General features: G+C 36.0%; 1 protein-coding gene across 1 annotated transcript in view; it reads right to left on the bottom strand.

Moving 5' to 3' along the window:
• RANBP17 (RAN binding protein 17) overlaps positions 1-21962 on the bottom strand; it is a 350044-nt gene that overhangs the window by 99541 nt on the left and 228541 nt on the right. The window contains exons 15-16 of the mRNA XM_069102382.1: positions 14373-14446; positions 13226-13306 (exon numbers count right to left, since the gene is read on the bottom strand). Coding sequence (XP_068958483.1) covers positions 13226-13306; positions 14373-14446 — 155 coding nt within the window. The remainder of the gene's footprint in view (positions 1-13225; positions 13307-14372; positions 14447-21962) is intronic.

Here is a 21962-nt window from a genome sequence, read left to right on the forward strand (position 1 = left end):
CACAGTGAGTGTTTGATCAACAAGGTTTATTGATTGACTGACAGGCTGATGGGGGCAGAAGCAGTGCTGATAAGGTGAAAGTCCTCCATTGCCTACACAGCATGGAAATTGGATGGCTTTACAGTGCCACTCACTGAATGGAGGAACTGCCACTCAAGCTTCATATGGCTAATAGGGGAAAAAATCAATAAACTAAGAAATATCTTAAGTAATTACCATATACAAATTTTCTTGCAGTTGCAAAGTTAAAAGTGACAGGGTCTTTGGGAAATAAGAATGTTGCCATTAATAGGAATCTTTCTGTCAGTGCTGTTAATAAACAGCAAGTCATGTTTTGACAATAGAATATTTATGGTAGCAATAAAAAGAACATTCACAGGAAGAAATCTACTCTGCCAAAGACAAATTTGCTGCAAAACTGCATCTGTGCACTTTGTACCAAGGCCAGCCTTAGTGCCTTTTAATTACATTCTAAAGAAAAAAAAATAATTAAGAATGCATTTTTTTCATTTTGCCAATAAATAATAATAAAACAGGTTCATATGCATAAATACTATGACTTTATATTTCTTCCCAGGAACCCAAGGCTGGCTATGGCCATAAAAGGAAGGTGTACTGAATCAAAGCAAACAAATCATACAAGAAGAAAAAGAAAGAGGGGCAGGACACATATTCTTCACTTTTAACTCATTCTTCTCTGGGTAAGTAGGCTCTTAGAGTTTCCTTCAGTCAGTCAAGCCAATCAGTGAATAAATTATTATTAAGAGCCTAGTATGTGCCAGATACTGTACTAAGCTCTGAGGATACAAAGAAAAAGAAACACAAAATCTCTCCCCTCAAGGAGTTTACAATCTAATGGGGGAAAGACAGCACACAAAAGGAAGTTGGAAAGAAGAGGTACCTTGCATAAGTATTAGGTTACTGGTGAAGCAAAAATGAGAATACAGGAGGCCCATAAATGAGAACTCAATTGTACTTGCTCTATCACTGAATGGGGAGTTTCCTTTCAGTAACTGCCAGTCAGGCCACATTTCTATAGATGAAATAGAGAAAAAATAGAGAAAATAGTGTACTGCTAGATTCATGTCCTAGCAGAGAAAGCTTCCTAACTTTTTGCAGCAGGGAATAATTTACTAAGAGGATACATAGGAAGGTTTCTAACCTGGCTCCCAGTTCTATGGATAAATATGGCTTCATGGCATAGACAAACATCATGCAACTGGATTATTGCAGTTAAACTTCTGAAAAGTTTCTTCTTCTAGACATTCAGTTATGAAAAAGCTAGGCAAGAAATTCAAAGGCTGGTATGACAAATTACTAATAGGGAAAGGCTAGAGAGAAAAATGTTGGAGGAAAGAATAGAAGAATCATGAATATTGTGAAAATAAGTATCACTGATAATAATTCATTTTTATATTTTAAGGTTTACAAATCACTTTCTTCACAATAACCTATGAAATAAGTGGCACAAGCATTATTATCTCCATTTTACTAAATGGGATGAGAATGTGTTGGTTCCTTAATGTAACGGAATAGCATATTGTTCCACGGGGCCTAGAATACTTCTCAGTGAGTAAAAGAGTAAAATAAGTTAATAAGTACTGAGTGAATTATGATGATGGTACAGTTAGAGAATCATGTTTACAATATACCGGGGAAGGCAGAGCCAAGATGATGGATCAGCAGCAACAATGAGCTAGCTCCCTCCTCATGAATTCTAACAGGTCCAGAAAATCTACCAGACCAAATCCTGAGTGGAAAATTCAAGAAAAAAATTTACAGTGAACATTTTATCTGTCCTATTGTTGACAAAGGGAGAAAGATAGAGAAGTGTGTAGACAATGGGGATGGGATCTGGCTGGAAGTATGCTATGGAAGACCATTCCATGGCAGGGAGAGGTTGTGTATCAGGGCCTAAAGTTGTGTAGTTTGTAGGAACAGGTGTCAACCAGTAGCTTTATAGCTCATTAGTTTAGTTTTGGGTCACAGACCTAGGGTAGAATACAATATTCCAGAAGAGAAAAGCTATAAGCTTACAACCAAAAATAACTTCCCCAGCAAAACTGAGTATAACCTGACAGGGAAAAAAGCAGACTTTTAATAAACTAGAGAATTTCCAAGGATTCCTGATGAAAAGACAAGAGTGGCATAAAAACAATGAAATACAAATAAAGAAGTCAAGAGAAACATAAAAGGAAAACGTGAGTGAGAGATCATATGAAACAAAGCAAAGATAAACTGTTTACTTTCTATCGTGGGAAGATGATGGGCATGTGGGTGCCTTCATTCCAATATGGGCACATAAGTGCCCTCAGAACCCTATCATCATCAAGGGATACAGGGAAGTTTAATAATAAAGAGGGGCCAACAGTAGTTTTGTTATGTTCTGAAAATCTTAAAAGAAGAATGAAAAGGGTGGAGAAGAAGAATATACTAGAAAGCAAAAGGGAGAGGAAGGTTTGGGCAAATTATCTCCATAATCAGATTGTGTAAGCAGAAGTCTATACAAACAAGGAGGAGAGGCAGATGGGGAGCTGCTGAGAACTGAACCTCACTCTCATCTGAACTAGTCAAAGACAAAAAATCACACACACAGCTGGGTACATAAACTTTGTTGTTCAATTGTTTTAAATTATGCCCAACTCTTCATGACCTCATTTGGGGTTTCCTTGGTACAGATACTGGAGTGGTTTACCATTTTCTTCTCCAGCTCATTTTACAGATGAGGAAACTGAGTCAAACAGAGTTAAGTGACTTTCCCAGGGTCACACAGCTAGTAAGAATCTGAGACCAGATCTGAATTCAGGAAGATGAGTCCCCTCAACTCCAGGCTTGGTGCTCTATCCACTGCCCCACGTGGCTCCCCCCAGGGTTACATAAGTACATTTCACTAAATAGGGAAACAGGAGAAAGCAGGAAGAAGGAAGAAGGGGGAATAAAGGGGAGTGTATCATAGGGAAGGGATTAGTACTAAGTAAATCTATTTAAGGATGTACCAAAAATATTTATGGCAGCTCTTTTTTGCAGTGGCAAAGAACTGGAAACTGATGGGGTACCCATCAATTAATTGGGGAACAGTTCAACAAGTTATGATATATAAATGTGATAGAATATAATTGAGGTTTAAGAAATGATGAAAAGGACCATATTAGAGAAAATTGGACTTACACGAATTCATGCAGAATGAAGTGGGCAAAGCCAGGAGAACAATTTATACAATGACAATACTATCATAAGGACAAACAACTTTGAAAGATTTAGGAAATTTGGTCAGTGTAATGCCCAACCACAACTCCAGAAAACTCATGAAGAAACATGCTACTTTTCACCTGAAAGAGAAATGAAGGACTAAAGAAGCCAGAGTGAGACATAAATATGTATGTATGTATCTATACATTTTTGGACACAACCGATGGGGAAATTTGTTTTCCTTGATTCTATATGTTTATATTAAGGGTTTTGTATTTCTTTCAAGTTAGATGGACAGAAAGGGAGAGAAAGTGGATTTTTACTGAGAGAAAAAAATTAAAAAAAGAAATATATAGAGAAGCAGCTAAATGGCAGACTAGATAGAGTGCTGGACTCTATCCAGCAGTCAGGAAAACCTGAGTTCAAATTTGGATTCAGATGCATCCTAGCTGTGTGATGCCTGGCAAGTTGTTTAACCTCTGCCTCAGTTTTTTCATCTATAAAATGAGGATAATAGTACCTACCTTTCAGGGTGAGGATGAAATCTGCTAATATACATAAAGTGCTTTGCAGATCTTTATAAACACTAGTTATCACATACACATTTATGGATAATATTTTGAGGACAGAATTATACCTTATTCAACAAAGGGGGTCAATTTAGTCCTAAACCTTAAGTAATGTACTATATACTAGGCAGGTACCAACCCATGTGGGAGCCTGGTAAGCCTGTATCTAGGTAGGAGTTAATGGAGGGGCTGGGATCCCCATGCTGGAGTATATGCAGGTCTTATTTCTTGTCAGTTTATTGTGTTGTGATAAAAAAGCCTTCTAATTAGCTGCTGGGATAGAAATAAGGATAACTAAAAAAAATTTGGAGTTGAGATCTTCCTTCCTCTTCCCTGAGAGTAAGCTAGGCCAGAACTACTATCCAAACTACTACTAACCTCTATGTTAGAAGGAGGGGCATTGAGCAGTTCTTGCCCCTGGTCTCCCATGTGACTGGGAATGTGAATGCATAGTGCCTTCTAATTATTCTTCCTAATCTTAGGTGAGATGGAATGGTACAGGTAATCTTGTGAATCTCAAAGGTCAGAAAAATCATCACAAGTCTTAGCAACTGGAGCTGATGGCAGCAGCAAGAGATTAGTCTAGTGTGAAGGAGCCTGCCCCAGGAGTTACCTCCTTGACACAGATCAAGAGAGAGTCAACCTGGTATATGAGATGTTGTGTCCTATAAGCACTTTCCTATAGGCTGTACAATACCCAGAAGTGAATCTGTGAAGAAAGGAATCCCAGTGCCAGGAAGTTGTAATGGCAAGCAAACAAGTACTTAGTGCCTTGTTTCAGTTGAACCTTGTCCTTGATTATATCAAGTCTTTGTTAAGAAACAGAACTTGTGAAACCCACAGTGGGAGGAACTTGGTGATGCAACAGGAAGGAGTGGAACAGGGAAGAGCTAATGACCATATATAAGGACAAGCCCAAGCTGGGAGAGAGCAGAACTGAGAAGGGAAATGGTTGTGGGGGCTGGCACTCTGTTTGTCTGTTCTATCTGCTGATTTTTGTTTGTGATACTTTGTACAGAAGCCCTGGGACCTTACTGGAAGCCCTGAAAGAGGATTTTCTTGTTTTCTGTTTACAGAAATCCTAGAGGAGGGTTTCAGAGGTCCTGGGATCATGCTGATGATGTATGTTGAGTTTTCAGACCTTGTTGGTGGATCTGTGTTGATTTCAGAGATAGTAAACTGATGATGGTGCGAGCAATGTGTCTCAATGTTATTGTAGCTCTGTTAAGCTTTATCTTCCCAGAAACAGAAACTGCAAAGGACTTGAGGTGGACTGGACACTGTGAGATTCAATATGGAACTGGACAAGGAACTGGATGAGGAGGTGAGAGCTGCCTACCTTTGAATCCAAGTGATAGTTGGGTAGATTCAGGCAGGAGCTGGACCCATGGAAGAGGAACAATGGAATGTGGGAGCCAGCCTCAAGTCAAGATGAAAAAAGATCTGCTTGGGTACTTAATACTGACTGAGAAGATCAAAATTTACTGTGATCTATCGGTGGGAGAACTTTGTACTCTGTACTTTTTACCTCTTAAGGATGATTGAGTTAAGGATGACTGGAAACCAATCTCCAGTCAAGAAGAAAGAAGACTTTTTGACTGAGAGATTAAGACAATGTGACCTAGGGGTGGAGAACTTTGACCTTTGTACTTTATGTCCCTTAAGGAGGCTTGCTCCTTAAGGATGACTGAGTTATGGGGGCAACTAGGTGGTGCAGTGAGTAGAGCGCCTGCCCCAGAATCAGGAGGACTTGAGTTCGGTTCTGGCCTCAGACACTTAACACCCACACAAAAAAAAATAGCTGTATAACCTTGGGCAAGTTACTTAACCCCAATTGCCCTCCAAATAAAAAAAAAAGGATGATTGAGTTAAGGACTTACTGAATGATATCTTTTGCTTAAAACTATGTGGTCACTTTGGTGAAAATTATGTGACCACTTTACTGATAAGTTGTTGTGTTATATTATTGTGAATGCTGTACTTTGGTTTCTGTGAATATTTTGCTTTAGTTTACTGCTGAATAAATAGAGAGTTCACTATGCTATGTGATCAGAACTTTAGAGCTATTCACAGCAGCAGTCCTCTGGAGAGCTGTTTATGCTTGACTTTATAGAAGCATCTCTATTGACTGGATATCAGGGGAAGGAATGCTTAACAGCAACCACTTCAATTTTGAGTTTGCTCTCTCCAGGGACTGGGTGTGTAGAGGGGAGGATGCATCTCAGGGTTTGGGGAGATGCTGCTGTACTTCAGCCATTGCTATAACTTCTCAGGAAATATTTCTTTGTAAAAACTTAATTAGTTAATTAATACTGGGGAAATGCTAACTGGTCAAATGGTCTTTATTGGGAAATATGGAACAGGGATGATCCCTGCAATAACAACCTCACCTAGATTGTTCCTAGAGCTCAGTAAGTAGATGGAGCAGCTGATCCTAACCTGCTAATTCAAGAAGGGTCAGAAGAGTGAGTCCAAAGCCTTTGCTACATTCATAGAAGTGAATTTGTTATCGAGACAATGATTTGTTAGAAATCACTATAAGGTGATAATGGCAACAAATATGGGTGAAGTGGTTGGTCGTTATTGTGACTAGGCTTGGGATTTCATTAATATAAGGAGTGCCTGGTTAGGAATTTCCTCTTTATTTTTGTACCTTCCAGTCCTAAAGTCTTGCATGGGTCACTAAACCAGGATGTGCTAGGTGCAGGTCTTGAATTCAGGTCTTTCTGCTTCTGTGGTCAGGTCTCTAGCCACCACACTGCTGCTTCAGAGAGCTTAAGTACAATGACAAAAATTCCAAAGTTCTAAGATTTCCCTTTATCAGATCAGGCTGAATTATACACAAACAGGAATTGGAAAACAAGGATATCCTTCACTCAGACCTCTGACTCACTAGAACTTGTGGTTTGATGAAAAAATTTAGTCCATCAGCCAGACCAAAAGCAACATGCATTGAGCACCTACTAGTTGAAGAACAGTGTGATAGACCTTGTGGGAGATTATGCAAAAAGAAAAAAAAAGTTCTATCCTTTGAGAGGTTTATAACATAATGAGAGATAGGTTTACCAAAGAATAGTTCGTTCTCTTAGAGATAAATCCTTACGTACTAAATATTCTGAGAAGTAAGGAAAAAAATAATAGGAGAGTATACTACAAAGAAGATGATTTTTAGTCAATACATTTTTTAAAAAAGAAGTAACAGGATAACTCTGGAAAGGATTTATGAAGGAAGCGTCTTCAGTAGAATTTTGAAATCTAAGAGGAATTTACTGGAAAAGACATTCCAAATTAAGGGAATGGCATGATATCTCATGGTTAAAAGATGATAAAGAATGTAGGATGAGAAGGAAAATATGTCTGATAGAGTACAAAATAAGGCATAGAGGCAGATTAGAAGGTTAGTGATGGGGATAATGGCTGAGGATGGTTAGAAAAAGTAAGGAAGGCCACGTGTGTAGTAAAAGGAAGGGATAGCTGATAAAATAGCATGAAGGGTGCACTGATACCCAAGGAATATTTTAAAAATCTATACCAGGGGTTCTTAATCTGGTGTCTGAGAATTTCTTTTTAAAAATATTTTTTATAATATTCTATGTATTTCAGTATAGCTGTATGTATTTCTTTATGGGATATATTTCATAATAACTGGTTTTCTTTGCAAGCCTAAGTATTTCATGCATTTAATTCTCAGAAGATTAGATATATCTTAAATTTTACTGAGTCAGGCTTTACATGACTGCTAAATGTGTCTGTGATACAAACAAGCTTAGGAAGCCCTGATCTTGAGGAAGATTGCCAATGCATTTGGCTGATCCTCTAGTGTAGGTTTATAGCAGTACCTGGACAAGAATCACATGGGTTGAGGCAGGATTCCAATCAACGCAACTAGAGGGACTATTGACACTAATGAAATAATGGATTCATTAATGTACCCACATCCAAGATGAGAAATTTTATTTTGCTATAAAAACTGGCTGGAAGTAATTGTGAGCTTTTGTAAAATGAAGTGATGTAATAGAACTAAGATCTAATAAAGGTAGTTCTTACAGAGCAGGAGGACGCTAACTAAGAATGGAGGTGAATGACAAATGCTGTGAAGGAAAAACTGGCAGAACATGGCTGAAGGAGAATTAGATGATGGGGCTGAAAAAGAGTTAGCAATCAAAGTTGATTTCTACCCAACATTCCTCACTAGAAAAAAAGATGACTTATGGAAGTGTTTGTCATGGACAGACAAAGCCAGGAAATAAAAGGTGGGACACATGAACTATTCCAGGGAGAGGGAAATATCAACATTTAGATAACCGAAGGACCTGTACTGAGATAATTTGCAGAAATGAAGAAAGCACATCAGTAAAACCAAGTTTGCTGATAATGCTAAGACTTCCATGTGGTAAAATTCTGAACTAATGGATAAGCCACAGGGAGATCTCATAAAGCTGTATGTGGGCAAGATGAAAAGTAGTAGATTAGCTCCATTGTGGGCAAATATAAGGTAATAATACATCATCGTAAAAACAAGATGGGCTATGCCTATAAAATCACAGATTTTGCTTTAAATTGTAGCCCAAGAAAATAAGTTTAGAATCATGGTTGATTTTCCCTTGAAGATATCAACCCACTGTACTGCTGTGTCCCTTTAAAAGGTGAAGAAAATGTTTTGATTAATCAAAAAGGTCTTTGGAAGCAAAGGTGTGTTTTTTGTATCTTACTTTTGTTTAAATATTGAAACTAGAATAGTATGTCATTCTTAATTCTCATACCTTAGGATAAAATAAAGCTGGATAAGGTCCAGGAAAAGACATGCAATGCAAAATGATCAAGAAAAAAGGGTTTTCATGAAGATAAACGAAAGGGATGCCTTAGTGTGTTCAGAAAGATGACTAAGAGATGATTGTAGTTTATATCAACACAAATGGTCAAGATTAACACAATGTTATTTACCAAATTACAGTGTAGCAGAATTAAGCAATATTCCTTTGGATTCAAAGAATGTAGCTTGAACAAGGAAATAAAAGGATTATTTTTCAGAATAGAATATCATAGCGATGGAAATATAAACGGGCTTAAGAAAGGCTTAAATAAGTAAATTCAATGATGAACGGTTGATGTGGGAATTTATTCGAGGGAAGTTTGGAATGTTTCTCTTATATCCCTATTCTTGGAGGATAAATCAATAGTAGGCTACCACAATACTCTGCGATAAAATTCGCAGATGGCGCTGAATCAGAAAATTAGGCTACTTGAACTGAATGTCTGACCATGTACAAGATCTCTTATTTTATTAGGAGTGTGAATTCTGATGAATAAACTATGAAAAATGCCATTGCTTGTTTAAAACAACAACATGGGAACTGGAAGAGAAACCTTCGATCAAACAATCGAATTCAGATGCAAACTAAAACTCTTCTTCTTTTCCTCCTTTTTCATTAATTAAATAAATTACTTTATTCTAATAGCTCACATGCTCCCGGGTCTCCATTCCCCAAAATGACTGCCTGTGTTAACTACCGAAACAATCTTGGAGATTCCTGTGGTCGGTAAGAAACCTTTCGGAGGTGGAATCTCGTGATCTTAACTGGTGTACCATAGAGAAGAAACTTCCCAGTGACCCCTCACAAGGATGCTCTTTTTATCAACAGACCTGAAATAGACAAATCAAACATTTGGTTCCACAAATTCTGAAAATGGTGATAACAGAAAAAATTCAAATGTAGGATAAGTATAATATAATAAATAAGCTGGGGAAACATAACACTTTCTTTCCAGTGGTCACTAGACTTTAAAGATATTATAACTTGACCAATTTGGAGAGTTGCACATTTAGCAAAGAGCAGCCCGAGGGTGAATATGACTGGCTAGCTACAGTCTATGGAGTTCTGAGGTAGTAACCTCACAGATGTAATTATTTACTGATATTATTTTATTGTCACTGCAAAAGTCAATTCAAGTATTTTCTAAATAGGAAAAAATCCTTCTGAGAGGAGCAATAATCATGCAAGTGTTTGGGGCACCTGACTTTCTGCTTTAAGCCAAATAACCCAATGAGATTCTCTAGTTACCTTAAAGCTAGTAGCCCTTCCTAAAAGGAAGGCTATCTTTTGATATCTCAATACCTAAAGGACACATCAAAAACCTGAAAATTGAAACAAGAAGACACCAGAGGTTCTTAACTTTTTTTTGAATCATGGGCCCCTTAGATAGTATGGTGAAGCCTTTGGACTGTCTCAGAATAATGTTTTTAAACACATAAAGAAGTACTAAATAAAGGAAACCAATTATATTGAAATACAATGATAAAAATATAAAAAAAAAACCCTAAGTTAACAGACTTTAAGTTAACAACCCCTGGAATATGCCATAATATACAGACTGAAGTCAATTCAGAATCAGGTAAAAATGACAAGAGTAGAAGCAGCTCTAAATATCTGGAACAATCCATATCACAAGTGACAAAATTTAAGATTTAATTTTAGACTTCACTATAAGCAATCGGCCCTCTGAAGAGGCCATAGCTTGGAGTGGGGGAGGGCTGTTTTTCACTTATTTACTGTTTTATTATATTATGTTTTAAAGGTAGAAATATTTTTAGTATTACTCTTTATTTATTAAGGTATCTAACTAATGTGGCTTGTGGCTGGTGGTTTCTACCGTAGTGCATTTTTTTTTTACTGTTAACCAAGGCCATATTTTTGTAAGCCAGATAGTTGTTTATTGCTCTAAAAATAACACAATTAGGATTAAAAACACATTACAGCAAAGATAATGATTGGAAACAACTAAACACGCATTAGGGAACACCGTGACTACACTGACATAGCTGCACCAGTCACATATTCCATTATGTAAATGAATTCAAAGATATTTCATGACTGATCAGCTGGAAGCGACATAATGATTTATAATTCAAATAACTGAGCATTGAAATCAAATTGAGCTAATATATATTTCTAAATATGCAAACCTGAAATAATTGTTAAAATAACATAAAACAATGCATACTAGTGGAAATCATTTGTATCCCTTTGTTAAAGATGTCATACTTTCTTTTAACTTTTATATAATAAGTTTTCTGGAATCATATTTAAAAAAAAACTTTCAGAAAACAGGTCAAAAGCAGTAAACATTTTATAAAATAAAAGGCAACATTTTCTGAACCAATTCATGAGGAGCTGAAAGCTATGTGATGGAAAAATGGAGTAAATGACAGATGAATGAACGGACAATTGCGAAAAACAACAATGCAGGTCAAATTAATTCTACTTTAAAATTAAAATTTGATTTAAGGCATGGGGTATATTCAACCCATAAGGAACATTCTATAAAATATCTATTTCTTTCTAAACAATTTGCACAAATATTTTAAATAAATTAATTCACTGTGAAAATGCTGAAGTTTGAAAACCCAGGAAGTACTTATAAACCACTTCATATGTTAGAAATAAAAAGTATTTCAGTATTATTATTAACAAAAACTATCATGTGAGTTTTTTTAATAAGAAAAAAATACATATCTTTAAAAGCCAAAATGACCACAGAAATTGGGTTGTACATCACTTTCCAGTAAAAAAGAAAAACAGCCTCGACAGGTGTAATTTATCATTTTTCTGATTTAATACCAAAGAAATATATTAAAATAATAAAAAGAATCCTGAAATCCTCAAAATTTGTAGTGATAAATAGCCCTCCCTGTCTTTATTGCATTATACCTACTAACAGAAATATTGCATGGTGGATTTTGCCAGACAAGGACGATTATTTTCCAATAAAAAGTTGCATATTAAATTCCAGCACAAAAGTGGGTGTCTAATACTTTGGAAATCTTTTATGGTTTGCCAAGGAACACAATTTTAAACTTAACTAATACAAACATATTACTGAAGTGAACCTATGTTAAAGGTTTCTCCATACAACCCCAACTATTGCTAGCAGAAGCCACTATCTTCAGAATGTTATGCTGAAATTAAAATATCAACTAATACTGAATATTTAACTAGACCAATATTTTTCATGTCTTCTACATTTCTCATGGCTGATATGCAAAATATTTTGTATATATATATATATATATTTAGCTCACATTTGGAACATGACAACATTAGTAAAATATAAATGAACAAAATATCTAATTCTCAATTAAAAATAAAATATTAAAGGCATTTGTGCATTTTATATGTAATATAACATCTCCTATTTTAAAAAAATCTAGGGGGTTGATTTTGTGAGGGTTAGAATTTCAAAATTGTATAATAAAGCTTACAATTTGATCCCGTCTTTTCATTATCCACTCTTCCTTCATCCAGTGCTAATTTGTTTCCTTTTATTAGACAAAGGGATGATTCTGAAGAACATTCAGTCACTTGTTTCTATGTCTATGGTGCAATATTTTAAGACATTTTGATATTTAAAAAATAAAGTTGTCATTTAAAAAAACAAAACCAAACCAAAACCAGCTCTTTTACATATTGCAAAGAATTGCATATCTGTTACCTAGTTTACTGTGCGTGGGTTTACTTGTACAAAAGAGACCTTCAAAGAAAATCATGCATTAGGCAGTATGGTACAGTAGAAAAAGTCATGGTTGAGTAGCCAGAGGATATGGTTCAAATCCCATCCTCTGACCCTTACTACCAGTGAGTCATTTTACCTCCCTGGGTCTTACTTTACTCACTTGTAAAATGAAGGAACTGGACTAGAGAGAGGACCTCTGCCATCCCTTCAAGGTCTAGAACTATGATGCTCTCTGTGATCTTGGCATTTTCTCTGCCCCTTCTGCTACTTGTTTACTGGGGACTATGGGATCTGGAGTGAGAGGTACTGGGTTTGAATGCAGCTATGCCATCTTGGACAAGACACTTTTCTCTGGACCTTGATGCCTCCTCTATTAAAATGAGACAACTGCACTAGATGTTTTATAAGTTCCCTTTCAGAAGTAATTCTATGTACAAACAAGGGAGGAACCTATTCACCAATCTGTTTTGCTAGGACATAGTGCCCTTGCATTAAAATATTTTTTCCTCCCCTGTATTACAATTGTGTGTGTGTGTGTGTTTGTGTATAACTACATCATTCCTTCTATTAGAAAAGAAGGTCCTTGGTGACAAGGCTTATGTTATTTTTCATCTTTCAATGTATTCCTAACACAGAGCTGTGTCTTATAAGTAAGAAGTGCTTAATAAATGTTTGTGGATTTAGTAAATGGTCCTAAAATGTTAAGAGTCATATAGTTGTAGATTTGGAAGGTACTTCAGAATTCATCTAGTCCAAATCCTTTCTGAAGTAAGAATCTCCTACGTGGTAAGGCTGGCAAATGATCACTTAGCTTCCAATGAAAACCTTCAATGACGGGTAACTTGGTACCACACAAGCCCACCATTTTGGCAGAGTTTACAGTGATATTAATAGTGCTGTATATGACACGTCATGCTACAGTTTATACTCTACCAAATACATAGCAAAAAGGATATCCAACAGAAAGATCATTTAGGAACTGCAGAGTTCTCGCTATCACAGGGTCACATCTTCCCCAGTATTTAAGGTTTGTAACACTAGAATAAAAAAAATTGATGATAAGTGATATATTTTTTGTAGGTGAATCCAATATATATAGACTTTCGACAAATTCAATTAAGAAGTTGGATGATTATTATCACACATTTCACAAAATATAAAACTGTCCCCCCAAAACAAATGTTTTCCACTCCATTCTTCTGTAACATTAAAAATCTCAGTCATCTTATAATGTACATAGTCATTATAAGTTGATTTCTGCACATTCCATAGCTGTCTCAGTTTTTAATAGAGTAAACTAGGTTTGCATAGACAATAAACCGATTAAGGTGAATTAAAACATTAAAGGAATTACAAAGAAATTATTGTATCTATAGCTACAAACCCCTTTTCTCATGAATGTAAAATTTTTAGAATTCTCTAAGGTAAAATCACAGGAAAAGAAAGGGAAATTAAATCTATTGTTAAGCTCATTCTAGAATGTTAAAGGGTCCCATGAATTTGTTCTTTCAGGAAGAGATGGAAAGAAGAACTCCAATGCTTACTTGCTTTCCTTCTTCCCATAAACAGTAATCTTTCTAATGGGTTTCCAGTCGCAGCCCTGAATATTTTTCAACTGTTCTGAATTATTATTGTATAAAAAATTAAAATGCATCAAATTAAGAAGTCACTGCATTTGTAAGCTAAGCTACATCTCACTGCACTTAAAAATATCATAGACTTTAGAGTTGAAAGGGAACCAGTTAGTATGATAACCTTCCTTTTACAGAGGAGAAAACCAAGGTTCAGAGAGGTGAAGGGACTTTCCCAAGGTCATGCAAAGCTATGAGACGAGACTGATTTGATTGGAACTCCTAGACTCATGTGCTCTTTCTTGTATACATCATCATCTCTTAACATATGGATGATTTGACATAGCAAGATATTCTATATGATTTATGGATTTAAGAAATAACCCAAATTATAGACTGCTGTGCTCACATAAAAACCATACTGGGAACATCCTAGACACTAAAACAGGGTTAGTTATAATATCAAGAATTTTGATAAAGTAGTTATATTAAGAAAAGAATGAAGGGTTAAGAAATCAAAGTATTAACTCACATTTTTGTCATAAACGTTTCCAGAACATGGTTGTCGTCTGTTATTCCTAAGACCTCAGACATTCGGGCATACACCTGTATAGAAACATTTCTACAGTCACAAAGGGCATTTATCAATATTCTTAAAACATATTAGCAAAAGGAACTGTTTCAAATTATAATTTATTTTCCATTTTTACAATTATACCAGAGGAAGCGTAACAACTAGTGAAAGTTTGGCCTTTCTTGGGAGGCAGAGAATTTTATGTTCTCTCAATCTTTTAATTTCTTAGGGCATTTTTGCCTAGTCATAACACTTCCACTCAGAAAGTTGCCTTCTCTGTCTATGCTGAATGCTACTGTTAGTCTGGGTTAGAAAAGACAACAAAGGGGCATAGAGATCCACTGGACAAGTCGAATGGGGTATGGGAGAAGATATGGGAGAGAGCAGAGTGGAGGAGGGGATATCCTGTGGGACTGCTATTTTGGGGCAGTGGGTAGGGGGAAAACGGGGAGAAAATTTGTAAAATTTGGTGGAAATGAATGATATAAATCAGAAGTTAATAAAGCATTTAAAAAAAAAAAAGAAAAGACAACAAAGAAAACAACAACAATGATAAAAACCCAACCAAAGACCCATGTAACGTTTTCTGGCACCAGAAGTTGCTTCTTGTTTTTAGAAGCATATTTGGAATTAGGGGCAGTTAAGTGGTACAGTGGATAGAGTGCTGGGCCTGGATGAAAAAGGAAATGGCAAACCACTCCAGTGTCTTTGCCAAGAAAACTCCAAATAGATTCACAAAGAGTCAGACACGACTAAAAAGACAACAATAAGAACAACAAAAACTTGAAATAACCTATGACTGCCTATGATATGCTCCATACTGAATTTTCTAGGAACATGTGCAAAAACCACAAAAATATTGATTATAGTAAGTACAAAAGGTGGGAAACCATTTCAAGGAGTTCTCCTCAACCAGCCCTTGCCTATGTTCTCCTAAATAGAGATATGTCTTGCTTGTTTTGCTGAATCTGAAGTTCTAAAAACCCAGGGGCCCTCCCCTGAGAACGCCTGGAGCCTTCGAACTCAACTTCACTGTGGGAAAGTGAGCTGAAGAGGCTTGAGGCATAGCTCACGCTTCTTATAATCCAAACCATGCCAGGCTTTATAAACATACCCTATGGCTAACACCCCAAGTGGGAGAATTCCACAGATGGCCAATGGAATGCTCTCCGTAAGGCTGGCAGAGCTAAAGAGGTGGGCTAACACCTCCACACGCTCTGACACTTTGGTGTGATTCCAGGTTATCCTATGTTAATCTAGGCCATTGCCAGACACCAGCTCTATGGGTGATTTCTTGCCTGTGATTTGATCCCCTCTGACTGTTTATTTGTTGCCTCAATTTCTCTTGGTCTGTTCTTTCATATGGCATGGTTATTTAGCCTATGTTTTCTATACCTTCTGTTGTTTATATGGAAACATCAACCTAATGTTTTTCCACAGGTCATGAGAGTAGCATAAAAGTCACGGGGCACTACAAATCACCCAGAGTTATAGAGTGATACAGCGGAGGTCAAGCTGTTCGTTGCAGAAATCTCACACTGGGGTTTTAAACAGAATTCAAACCAAAGAGTCTCCTGTTCAGGGTTTTGAAACTAAGTTTCATTTGTCCAGATGGTTCCTACAGCCTGAGAGTGAGTCAGAGAATGAGAGAGAGTGATATTTATTTATATTTCTTTTTCTAGCCTCTAAACTACTGTGACAAGCTTTCTATAATCCTTTAACTGTTCTTAGTCTATCTTCCATTTTCGACTTCTCTGAAAGAAAATTCTAACTATGAAGCTCTGACTATTATTACAAATGCAAAAGACTCTTGGGCGGTGCCCTACATTCCACAATATTGAGAGCCACTCACTGCTAGCTCTTAATAAGGAGAAGCTTTAATACAAGTCACTACTTGTGGAGATGGCAAAGGGACAGAAAACAAACAGCCCTCTTTCCTTCCATTTCCTCACAACAGTCCTTTGAGAACGAGGCTGGGTCTACTGTTTTATGAAAGCAACACAGTTTAAAAGTCAGCAAATTTTAGTATGTCCTGCAAATATTCACTATACACTCAGCCTTAGCCAACCACTTCTAAAATAGTTCTGCATGGTCCTGTAACAGTGAGAGGCTGGATTGAAGAGATCCATGCAAGTTCATCCGAGCTACAAGCATATCAAATGGTCTACTGATGGTGCATCATTCTTAAAAATGGACTCTGATACTAGAAATCTCAATTTCTGATAAAGCAACTTCCTGCACGGATATAGCTTTTGAGGGTCCATAATATCACACATTACTACTTTTTATTGCTTAAGTTTCTTGTCCTGAACAACTTCACAACACTTCAAGATTTTACCAATTTGTAAATCAAGATAACAAATCTGGATCTTTTTGGAAAATAATTCATATTCATTTAAAAATAATCTTCATTCCTGCCTTGACAATAACCAACAAACATAAACCTTGAAGTAATAACAAATAATCACTAAATTATAAACTTCCATCATTTAGTTTATAAATAAAACACAAAGATAAGCTTTAATGGAATAATATTAAATTCATCTTACTTATTTACATCTCCCCCCTATTTTCCGTATATTTTCCAAATTTTTACCATTATTTTTTTTGCAGTAGAAATCAGATAAAATCAAGTTTTATCAGTAGAAATCAGAAATGCATACTATCTTGTTGATTTTATTTTCTCATCCATAAGCAGAAAATTTTGACAATTACTACTTTATAATATATTTTAAGATCTGATAGGTAAATAAGTTCTTCTTTCCTTTCCTTTTTTATGATTTCCCTCAAAATGCTTGACCATTTGTCTTTCTATATAAACTTTTAAATAATTTTACCTAATCTTTGATATATCCCATTGGTACTACAATAAATTTGTAAAACAGTTTATGCAGAATTGTCATCTTTACTATACTGGCTCAAAATAGTTATACATATGGGATTTCTCTAATTATTTATATCTTCTTTTTTGTTAGAAATATGAAGAAATGCTAATGATTTTTGTGGTTTTATTTTATACCATTCTATATTACCAAATTATTATCTTGGTTGTTTTTGTTGTTGAATTTCTTGGGTTTTCTAAATATTTCCTTAATTTCTTTCTCTCTTTCTCTTTTTTTGCCTTATTGTTCTAGCCAGCATTTCTTTCTTTTTTTTTTTTTTAAAGCAATTGGGGTTAAGTAACTTGCTCAAGGTTACATGGTCAGGTGTTTCTGGGTGGGTGCTAAGTGTCTGAGCCCGGGATTCGATCTCCAGGTCATCCTGACTCTGGAGCCGGTGCTCTTACTCGCTGTGCTACCTGGCCACCCCCTAGCTAGCATTTCTAAAACTATTTTGAGGAGTAATGGTAGGGGTGGAGTCCTTGCTTTACATTTGTTTTAAACAGTTTTGTTTTGCCATCATATATAGTGTAGTTCTTGGTTTCAAATAATCAAGGAAAAAAAGCATCACAGTCCTATACTTTTTAATGTTCTTAGCATGAAGGACTATTGTATTTTATCTGTGGCCATTGATAAAATAATTTGATTTTTATGAATTTTATTATTAAACTTATTGTTATGTTATTTTAATGGTAAACTATTGCTGAATTTCAGGTATAAAGCTTAATTGATCATAGGAATTCTTTTTGAATTACTGTTATATTTGAATGCCAGAATTGTATACTTTTTACATGGAAATTCACGAACAATATTCACCTCTGCTTCTCTTTCTTTACCTTACTATCACCAGGTCATATTTATTCTATAAAGAGAGTTAGGTAGAATACTGTCTTTCTTTATGCTTGCGAATAATTTTATATTACAGGAATTAGCCAGTCTTCAAATGCTTTATAAATATTCAACATTAATTTGTTCAACCAGCTAATTAAATAATTATGTTCAGGGAACTGTCACAGGTGCTGGGATAAATTCAGAGATAAATAAGACATGATTCCTGCCCTCAAGGAACTTATAATCTTGTTTAAAAAAAAATAAGATCATGTTAACTTTTTATTTCAGTGTTCAGATAGTATATTTTTATTTTAATTAAGCTAATTATAGTCAACAAGATGTGTCTTTAAAAAATATGACTATTTTCCTTTTTGATGACAGATTATACTGGAAAAACTTTTCTTGTCATTTCTCTGGTGGGTAACAGGGAGGAAAGAATAAACTACAAAAAGCTTTGTACTATTATTGTGCTCCACTGTCAAAACAGTTTCACACTGCATCAGATTTTACCCAATAAAATAATGGAAAAACAGTCAACATTGCCACATGGCAGAGCTTTAATCCACAGTTATCTCTGTAACCTATACTATTCCTTTTATCATCCATTAGCTTGGATTCTCATCATCCCATCTAGAACCGTGTCAACGCTTTTGTCCCTGGGGATTCCTCTCAACTACTAGGATCTGACAGTCAAGCTTCAGCACTAAATAGGATCATTACCTCTTAAATCCACTTATCTGATCCACTGAATAGTAAATTGAAAAGCTCATTAACAGCAACAATCTGATTTGTTTTCACGTGTGACAGGGTCATTTAAAATCAATGTATGACTAGAGTGGTTCTTTTAACAGACTCACACACTTTCCAAGGCACCCTATAATTCATGAAGCATACAGATAATATGAAAATGTCCACAAACATTTGAAATTTAATGATGTCTCAGAGAAAACCATCATGGAATAATTTGGGATGGGAGAATAATTTGTTCAGGAAATATGTATCTAATAGATGAATGTAATTGGTTCCCTCAAGGAGTTCTAAGATTTTCTATTATGGAGAACATGTCAAAAAGACACTTTTCTAAAGTCTACATACTGTTACAAGGCTATTTCAATTTCAATTCAACAACTGAACGAGCATTTCTTAAGTGCCTTTGATAGACAAGGCATTTTGTGCTCAGTTTGGGGTCCAAGAGCAACCAGAACCATAAAGAACAGTGCCCTTAACAAGCTTACCTTATGCTGGGAGATGAACATAAAGAAATAAGTAAACAGAAGTTAGCCTGAATGAGGGGGCGAGGGCACTAGCAGCTTAGAAGAACTGGGAAAACCTCCTTAGGAGTTGGTGCTTAAGATAAACCTTGTAAGAAGCTGAGGATTCTGAGACAGTGGTGAGGAGGGAATACATTCTGGAAAGGACCCAGAAGTGGGAGATGGAATGTTGAATCCAGGGAACAAGTATGCTGGTTTGGTTGGAGCATAGAATATAAGAGGGGAAAGAACGTGAAATAAATCTGGAGAGGTAGGCTGGAGTCAGTTTGTAAAAGGCTTTAAATTCACAGGAGTTTGTATTTTTATCTGAGATCATGGGGCAAAGGGTGTTGAATATTTTTTAGGGTTCCTTTTCTCTTTTCTGTTCCTTGAGGCAACACAAAGGGCATGTAAGAGTCACAATACATGTTCTACTGAAGGTAACAATGGACTTCAGCACCGAAAAGGTATCAAAGGAAAAAGGAATTAAAATTATTTGTATCTTAAATTGTAAAAGTCAACGTCACTTTTCATGGGCTTGATGCTCCACAGAAATTGGACTCTGTGCCAGTCCCATATGTTTTCTTGCCTTTGCTCTCACTGTTCCTCATGCCTGGAATTCCCTCCTCTGCACAATGAATACTCTACTCATCCTTTAAAACCCAGATCAAACACCATGTTGCCATAAAGTCATCCCTGATCTCCCTGACACTGTCCAGTCAGTAACGGCCTTCCCCCTTTACTCTCCAATACATGAACTTGGACCTCTAATGTATTATTTTGTTATATGCTTTATTTCTAGATATCATACCCCACCATTACCTGCTTAAAGGCAAAGATTGTTTTAACTAAATGTTTTGCTTTCTTAGCACAGTGTTTATGCACAAGAGGCTCCCAATAAGTGCTTATTTAATTGAGCACAATAATGGTAAGAAAGACTCTCATGAATATTATTTTATAATGTATGCTTGCTGAGCTGAATTGATCACCTAGCCCTGGTCCTCCTCCTAAGGCCCAGTACATTTCCAACTACCTCCTGAACATCTCTACCTACATGTTCTGGAAACATCTTAAACTAAACATGTCCCAAAACAAAACCTGTCATTCTTTCAAACTTCTCCATTTATATAGATGGTACTACTATTCCTTTAGTTGTGCAGATTGGAAACCTTGTTGTAATCCTTGATTTCTTACTCTCTCTCTCAACCCTAATATCTAGCAAGTTATCAAAACCTATCATTTCTATTTTGGAAATATTTTTTCCATTTATGGTAGATTGGGTCTGACTCAAATTGGTCCAGTGCTTCAGATCTAGGACTGGAACAAAACGAGATACTAGCAGGCTATCCTAAAGTTAGCTGGCCATAGTACAGAAAGAATTTTATGCTAGTCTGTAACTCCAGTTCAGTTCTCACTGGTCTCCATATGGAATGCATCTAGTTAGCAGGCCACATTTGGGTGTGAGAATAGTGGAATATTCACCAATCTGAAGGGAACTGATTCCTCATGGGATGGCCATTTATACCCTATGTAACCAGGAAGGCATACACCATCCAAACCCCTTTCTTTATCCTTATACTACCATTTTCCTAGCTCAGGTCTTGCTACCTCTGCTTAGACCATTCTAACAACTTCTTAACTAGCTTTTCTATTTCAAGTGTTTCTCTCTTACAATCTATCCTTCAGTCAAAATAATGTTTCTAAACCCATGTCTTATTATGGCACCTCTAAATCTCCACTGACTTTCTGATGCTTACCAACAAAATAAATAAATCCAAACTTCTCAGCTTGGCATCTAAGGCATTCCCTGGTTGCATCTGACCTTTTCAATGTTACTCTATAGTAATTCCTTTCTTGTACTCTATGTTCCAAATAAAATGGAGTACTTGCTATTCCCCAATATTATTTTGCCCTCTCCTAAATTGCCACATCTGAACATGCCATATTCCAGGCTTGGAATAGATTCCCTTCACCCTCACTGATACAGAAATCTTTCTTCTTTAAGATCCAGCTCCTCTACCACCCAGTCTATGATGTCTTCCCCTGCTCTTCTCAGCTAGAATAGATCCTTCCCCTTTAACTCTTTTATATATCTGTGATGGGTTTGATATCTCCTATGAAATTACTTAATTCCTAACTACTATTACTGTTGCTTGTGTATCTGTTCTTTACTACTAGGCTGTGAGATTTCTTTAAAGTTAGGTCCTGTGTTTCTTTCATTGTTGCATTCCCCATATCCAGCACAGGGCCTTGCACATAGTATGTCCTTAATAAATGCTAATTGAATTGAGCTTAATCCTTTAGAAGCAGTTAGATAATGCAGAAGGGCTGTGTAAATTTTGCCATAAAAATCAAATGGATTTTCTGAAGACTCATGGGCACAGTTTACAAAGTACCAATTCAAGAATGGGAGGATATGAGAAGGGACATATATATATATATATATATATATATATGTATATATATATATATGTATATATATATATATATGAGAATATAAATATTTTCACTAGTATCATTGCATTGATTCTCTACACACAAATGGCATAATGGTAGGTCTGGTATTTATGGCCTGTTGCTATTTAATA

Source organism: Petaurus breviceps, unplaced genomic scaffold (assembly GCF_028583685.1).
Source record: "Petaurus breviceps papuanus isolate PSGF00001 unplaced genomic scaffold, PetGlider_PUasm1.0 551, whole genome shotgun sequence".
Lineage (NCBI taxonomy): Eukaryota > Metazoa > Chordata > Mammalia > Diprotodontia > Petauridae > Petaurus > Petaurus breviceps.